The sequence below is a fragment of the Thunnus albacares genome, chromosome 19, assembly GCF_914725855.1.
Source record: "Thunnus albacares chromosome 19, fThuAlb1.1, whole genome shotgun sequence".
In the NCBI taxonomy this organism is placed as follows: Eukaryota; Metazoa; Chordata; class Actinopteri; order Scombriformes; family Scombridae; genus Thunnus; species Thunnus albacares.
Window position 1 is genome coordinate 29,706,367 of NC_058124.1, and position 7,500 is coordinate 29,713,866.

The following is a 7,500-nucleotide window of genomic DNA, read 5'->3' on the forward strand; positions in this document are numbered from 1 at the left end:
TTGGTCGTTTGTCGCCCGCCTGTGTTTTGTCTCCTTTTCCTTCAGAGCTGAGGAGATTTTGGCTGCAGACTTGCGACAGAGCTGTGTGTGTGTGTGTGTGTGTGTGTGTGTGTGTGTGTGTGTGTGTGTGTGTGTGTGTGTGCCGATCGGCTGCGCGGTGAGACGCCATCGGCTGGCACTGAAAACACCAGTTACTAAGCAACAGCCGGGCTGGCAGGACAGCCAGAGAGTCACTGGAAACGTCTCTGCAGATTCAATTCAGCCTTGTTCTTCCTCTGTGGTTCTGCTTTCAACTCTCCTGGGCCTCCTCCTCCTCCTCCTCCTCCTCCTCCTCCTCCTCCTCCTCCTCCTCCGCTCACCAATAACATTCACCTGTTTCCTCACTCAGCAGTTCTCTCAATAAGTTCTTAAAGTTAATAAAAGTTAATGTTGACATAAGAGAACAAAAAGTTAAAAAGAAAAAAATAAAAGGTCTCCTGGTGAGAGACAGCAACCCGAACATGCTGCCCGGCAGACGGTCTGATGGACGCTGAAGTCAGAGATCTCCTCCTCCTCGCCTGAATCCTGCAGCTCTGCTGTCAGAGAGCAGAGAGGAGGGATTCCTACGACGCTTCACACCTTCAATCTGGGCAAAAAACCACATCTGTGCAGTTTAAAGGCCTGACACAGCTGAACATGTGGTGTGTAGTCACTAAAACAAAGTGTTTCATCCTTTTTAATCTGTAATTGATGTTAGATTTCTTAATTTATTTTAACATTTTGTCAGTTAAGTGTTTTAGATGTTGTGTTTTTTGCCCAGATGCGCTGCCTGCCAGGCAGACCGAGGTGACAATCAGACTGGAAGCGTTGAAAACACGAAGCGCATGTTTCCCAAAAGGTTTTCCAGGGCAGGCTGTTCTCTTCTCTACTGTCTAATAATGAAATCTGATTTCAATCATGTCTGACTGTGTGTGGCTGTAAGTAAAGACAGCTAGTAGTAGTTAATCACTGCTATATTCTGCATTCAGCAAGACAAACGCAGCAGCTACTTTCACCGTTTTACAGGCCGACGTCGACTCTAATGAGCTCTTTGTGTTTCTCCGAATGTTGAACGAAGTTGGAAACCGATGACGCGTTTTAAAGTTGCTGTTCCAACCAGAGCGACGTGATTGGCTGCTTCACTGTATTAAGTTGATTCACTGCGAATCTTTGGGTTAAAATCCACATTATGTCACCGGTGGAGCTGAAAGAACTCATCGATTCATCATTTAGTAAGTCGTCAGAAAGTTAATCTTTTTTTGGAATAAGGTGAATAAGATATTTGAAGACGTCAGCTTGGTCTTCACTGTGTTGGACGTCACAGTTTTCTGACATTTAATAGAACAAACAATCCATCGTTAGAGAAAATAATGGTTAGTTGCAGCCCTGAGTCAAGTCTAAAGTTGTCAAATGAATGATTCGGGTCTTCTGGTTACAGGTAGAGCTGAAATATTAGAGTTTTATTTGGATGCTAAAACCTTAAACACGATATTCTTAGAGCTCAGGTAGACACACGTCTGACAAACTCTCAATCTGTCATTTTGGATTTTGTTTCGGACTAATTTCCCATCATAGTGTTTACTAGTCTGGTTTCTCTCTGCGGGGAAATGTGCGCTTGTGTTTGTGCTTCGGTTCGTCAGCGTGATCGTCGCCTCAGTTTAACTGTTTACTGTCGGGGTTGCTGCCTCTCAGGCTGCCTGTCAGGAAATCCGGTAGTCGAACGTGTCCTTCTCCATGTAGTCCGTCCAGGTGGAGGACGGCATGCTGCGGTACGGGTCCAGGAGGATCCGGAAACAGCGGACAATCAGCAGGCCCAGGAAGATGAAGAGGATGAGGACGAAGACGAAGGCCGCCCTCTGCTCGAGGGTGAGGAAGGAGGCGGACGCCGAGGAGGACGAGGAGGAGGACAAGTCTGATTCAGAAGCGGAGAAGGTGCTGCTGTAGAGGTCGTCGGTCATGTTGGGATGGAGAATGATTGGTTGGTTCAGATGATCTTCTTCTTCTTCTGTCCAATAAGAAACAGTCTGCAGGTGAACATCGTCCTTGTAGAAGAAGAGAGTCAGAGAGGAGAAGGCCTGCAAGAAAAAAACATCATGTATTAAGGACACGTATTCATTAAAAAGTACCAAAAATAATCAATAATAGATAATAAATTGTCCCTCAGATGGAGCCCTGAGGGACACCATCGACTGTCGACCTGTGGACGAGGAGCTGCACCAACATCCTGATAATTTATCTGTTTTAACAATAGTGGGGATAAAAATATAAATTTTGTCAATAAAATCTAAAATCTTCATCCTCTGGAGAGCAAGAATGAGATCAGGATCAAATATTCTGAGACATCTTGTTTAAAATTTGTAAATTGTGGCTTCATGTTGTCACGAGAGTCAAAATATCACAGCAACCTGCCCGATATCATTCAGGATATGTGTGTTGTCTTCATTAATCAGTTGCTGTTTTATAAGTAAATATCTCCAAACTCTTTCTAACTTCAGTGTTTTCTCTTTGTTGTCCTGGTGCCAGCAGTCTGTGGGTGGGACTGTGGGTGTCATTTGTTTTTAAACAGATCCTTCTGGAAAGAAGCTCTTCATTTGCTTCCCACATGCAGATTAAAGCCAAATTCGACTGGCTTCAAATGTTCACTGGCTTTTTATTTTTTTATTTTTCAGTCTGTCTCTTTCTGTGTCCAAAACCTGAAAATACATTTAGGTGAAGTTTGGTGGAAGGAGCCTTCACATGCATCAAAAACTAAACAGTAAAAACTAAACAGTAAAAATGACAATTTGTTTGGGGTCTTATGTGCCGCGTAACCTCTTGTGAACATTGATTTCCTGTGTTTCATTTTGTGTGTAGATTAAACAAGCGAGATACAACATGTTAATCAATGAACTTTAGAGGTGTTGGCAGGTGGATTGTGTTACCTTTGGACAGAGCCAGGCTAGCTGTTTCCCTCTGTTTCCATTCTTTATGCTAAGCTAAGCTAATCAGCTGCTAGCTGTAGCTTCATATTTATAAGAGAGAAATATCAACCTGACGAAAGAAAGCAAACAATTATATTTCACAAAATGTCAAACTTTTCCTTTAAGAAATAACACATTTAATAGCTGCTTTCAATCGAACACAGACACCGACACGCCCCTCCAGCTGCTGTCAATCAAACACAGACACCGACACGCCCTTCCAGCTGCTGTCAATCAAACACCGACACGCCCTTCCAGCTGCTGTCAATCAAACACCTACACGCCCCTCCAGCTGCTGTCAATCAAACACCGACACCGACACACCCCTCCAGCTGCTGTCAATCAAACACCGACACGCCCTTCCAGCTGCTGTCAATCAAACACCTACACGCCCCTCCAGCTGCTGTCAATCAAACACAGACACCGACACACCCCTCCAGCTGCTGTCAATCAAACACCGACACGCCCTTCCAGCTGCTGTCAATCAAACACCTACACGCCCTTCCAGCTCCTGTCAATCAAACACCTACACGCCCTTCCAGCTGCTGTCAATCAAACACCTACACGCCCTTCCAGCTGCTGTCAATCAAACACAGACACCTACACGCCCTTCCAGCTGCTGTCAATCAAACACAGACACCTACACGCCCTTCCAGCTGCTGTCAATCAAACACAGACACCTACACGCCCTTCCAGCTGCTGTCAATCAAACACAAACACCGAAACAAAAGTAGCATTTCTGATATTTTCCCAAAGACTGTTTTTAATTATAATAATACAAAACTATTAACTGTACATTTTAAAAACATGTTGACATTATGGGATGATTAAATGTGATTTCAGTTTAAAACAACGAGTTCTCAGGATGCAAAGTTCTACCTGAAAGCCACCTGATCAAGAAAACCCCATTTAAAATGTGACAGGATTTTGATTAAAGATGCCTTTTATTTTGACAGATAAATGAGAACTTTACTGTACATCAGTGTTGTTAATTAGAATATGAAAACTTTGAACCTCAGTATCTAAAAAACAGAATCTGATCATTCAGAAATGACCTTTAGTTTCTGCTTCTTCTGATCAGAACTCGATGTTTGATATGAGAACTGATGTTATGTCTCTTTACATGCTGATCACTTTTAACGAGTCGACTGCAGGACGTCTGTGGAGGATTTGCTGAGTCGGCACATTTAAACCGTCTCCTCCCACCCTGTTTAATATTTCACTGCCCCTCTGCTCAAATATTTTTTATGCAGTTCAGCCTCACTTTCTGTAGTTCTGCAGCAAACAGACTTCAGATTTTTAACATTCAGCTCACTCGTTCGTGTCCGGCCTGGAGAGAAATTAATCCCTTAAAACTGCTGTTATTATTTACAGATTAATTGGAGGCCATTTTGAGCTGATTCATCGTTGTAGAGAGGAAACACACACACACACACACACACCTGAACACACACACACTCTCTTCTTTATAATGCAGGAAATAAAATCCCAGAGTCCCTCCAGGCTGCTGCTGGTGCAGCCTCTGAAAATGTGTGAGAACCCAAAAAAGTAATTAGATTTGATGGAAAACAGCAGGCTGACCTCAGAGGTGTCACTCTCACTATGAGAAGTCAACACAGCGTACCGGACCGAAGCCTTTGAAGAGACATCTCCATAAAATCAAAGAAATGTAAAAAAGTTTCTCTGAGAAGTTATGAACTCAGCGGGGGGGGGGGGGGGGGGGGGGGGGGTCAGAGAACGTCACTGTGCTCACTTCTTCTTCTTCTTCTTCTTCTTCTCACCCTGTTTCAAAGTGTAAAATAAACACTTGAAGGTGTTTCTGCGGCAATTTAACCGTGTAATGAAGAGCAGTTCAGTGAAGTTAAAGGGCCAATCCACTGATTTTACACATAATGGAAACTGTTTTATTACGTCTCTGGAGAAGCTCTGTGAGGTCGATTGAAAGGAAATTAATCTGCAACTATTTTGAGAACTGATGAATCCTTTTAGTCATCTTTCAAACAAAAAACAAAAATCTGCTGGTTCCAGATTCTCAGATGTGAAGATTTGCTGCTTTTCTTCTTTGCAGCGATAGAAGAAGTATTGAGATATTTGACTTAATGATCCCTTCCAGACATGTTTTAGGATATATATATAAAATACTTTGACTAATGATTGTGTCTGGTACGTTTTTTCCACACGAAAAAGTTAAATTACCACATTAAAATCCTTAAAATTGCATCTCCTGCTTCTCCCTCATTAAAACTCCAGAATCTAAAATATGCAAAGTTTTCCTGCTGGACACCAGATGTCTCCTCCTAACAGTCCGTCCTCAGTGATTGTGCACTGGAAGCTTCAAGTTTCCACATTTCACACTTTGTGTCAGCTGAATATTGGATTATGATTGGCTCCAAACTATTAGTGATGTCACAAATCAAAGGCCCCGCCCCCTTAAAAATCTGATTTTTAATGAGCTCAGAGAAACTTTCCTCCTTCAGCAGAATGAAAACAAACTCTGCAAGAAGAAGAAGAAGAAGAAGAAGAAGAAGAAGACGGGACTTTAGCTGATACCGAGGGTGTGGATTAGGTTTGGTGGACTTGCTCTCTATCTCACTTTTCATCGTTCATCACATTAAGAGCCTGACTCTGCACAGTGTTCACTATTTTGAATGGGCAAGAATAATAATAAAGAGATTTTTTACATTTTATTTTTTGATATATATCTGAGACTAAAATTATTATTTAAAATCATCATGATAGGAAATAAATGTGTAATAACCTGAAGGTAACGTGCTGTAATAATTAAGGGGACACTTGAATCACACATCAGATGTTGATTAACGAATTATTCAACCTGAATAAAATCTTTACTGATGTACATTGTATAATTTGTTGAGAACTAAATGACGTAACAACAGTCAGTGGAAACCAGTAACATCAACCCAGTGAGAGCACAGCTGATGTGACTCAGTTGTGTGTTTGGCCCCCGAGAGCCTGTATTCACTCCCGACATCGTCTGGCCATCTCCAGACTCTTTCACGCCTGTCACATGTGCTCAGTGTGAACCTGCTGTCATCTGCTGAGAGAACGGGGCACCAGTGGTGGACCTGCCAGTTCTGGTGTTCTCTGGTGAATGCCGATCAAGCCGCACAGTTCTGGGCTGTGAGCACAGGTCCCACTAGAGGACATGGGGCCCTCATGCCGTCTGTTTCTGACGGTTTGGCCAGAAACCAGCAGCCTGCTGGAGGTCATTCTGTTGGACTCTAGAGTGCTCCTCCTGCTCCTCCTGCTCCTCCTGCTCCTCCTGCTCCTCCTCACATAAAGGAGCAGATACTGGTCTACGACCCTGTCCAGCTCTCCTCGTGTAACAGCCGGTCTCCTGGTATCTCCTCCTGAGACTGCTGGGAGATTACTCAAAGATGCTTTGCATAAGTTAAAAGGATCATTAAAAACAATTTAATAAATAAATATAAAATAATAATTAATCAGTTCTAAAAAGGTGAGTTTTAACTGTATTAGCAAATTTTAGCATGCTAACATGCTAAACCAACACAGTAAACATGGTAAACTTTAACATGCTAGCATTATCGCTACGAGCATGTTAGCATGCTGATGTTAGTATTTAGCTCAAGTACAACCTCACAGAGCTGCTAGCATGTTAGCTGCGGACTGTTTAGAGCGTGAGTCCTTTCAGCAAACACCCGAACACAACAGGAAGTTGAAGGTTTTCCTGTTCACTTCAATACAGCCAGAGTTGATCTCAGCAGCATCTAGTGGACGTTAAGAGGAACTGCAGCTGACACGTTCACTGTCACCTCGTTTATTTGGACGCTGTGTTTCTTTTGTTGACGCCCCCCCCCCCCCTGACGCTGACTCTGATTGGCTGCTTTTTTATTTATTTATTCTTCCTAATCTGGACAGTCGTGATAAAACCTCTCCAGGTTGATAAATGGTGCAATTACATCAGGTGCAGTGTCGCCATGGTGACGGCTGCCAACTTCCATAGCCTAATCAGTCCGGGCTGTGAGAGCCTGGCAACCATGGCAACCGCAGCACGCGCTGTGGTCACTGGGGCCTCATCACACACACACACACACACACACACACACACACACACACACACACACACACACACACACACACACACAATGACATAACTCCCTAAACTCTTCATCTCAACCCTAAAACCATCATCTTCAAACTGCCCGTTGAAGGTCTGTCCCAGTGACATCACTGGTTACTCTGGTTACGCAGCCGTCAGCTCGTCAGTTTCCTTTAATGGTGAATTATAAACAGGAGAAGAAGATTATATGTGCAGCACATTCACTTCATCTTTTACCTTTAAGAACATGTTTTAATACAACAGGAAGCTACTTTTCTCTTCTTTTTGAGAGTTTTTGAAGCTGATTGAGGCTCCAAACTGGAAGTGAAGTGATTTACTTTACTGGTTTTTGGTTTGGGTTTTCTGTTCTATTTTTATTGTTTTATGTGCATGTTTATGTCTTTGTGTCTGTTTTTAATCTTTAAAGTTTCCAAACGCTGC

The 7,500-nt window shown here is 42.9% G+C and overlaps 1 protein-coding gene across 1 annotated transcript; it reads right to left on the reverse strand.

The window, feature by feature from the left end:
- Window positions 1–1,304: 1,304 nt before the first annotated feature.
- On the reverse strand, window positions 1,305–2,502 carry LOC122970129 (cortexin-2-like). The gene has a single exon (XM_044336218.1). It carries the CDS (start codon window positions 1,974–1,976, stop codon window positions 1,719–1,721), a length of 258 nt encoding a protein of 85 aa, XP_044192153.1. The 5' UTR covers window positions 1,977–2,502; the 3' UTR covers window positions 1,305–1,718.
- Between the last annotated feature and the right edge of the window lie 4,998 nt (window positions 2,503–7,500).

What these genes read in the sequence shown, in the direction of transcription:
- LOC122970129 (XM_044336218.1), bottom strand. Translation starts at nt 1,976, where the DNA reads ATGACCGACGACCTCTACAGCAGCACCTTCTCCGCTTCTGAATCAGAC.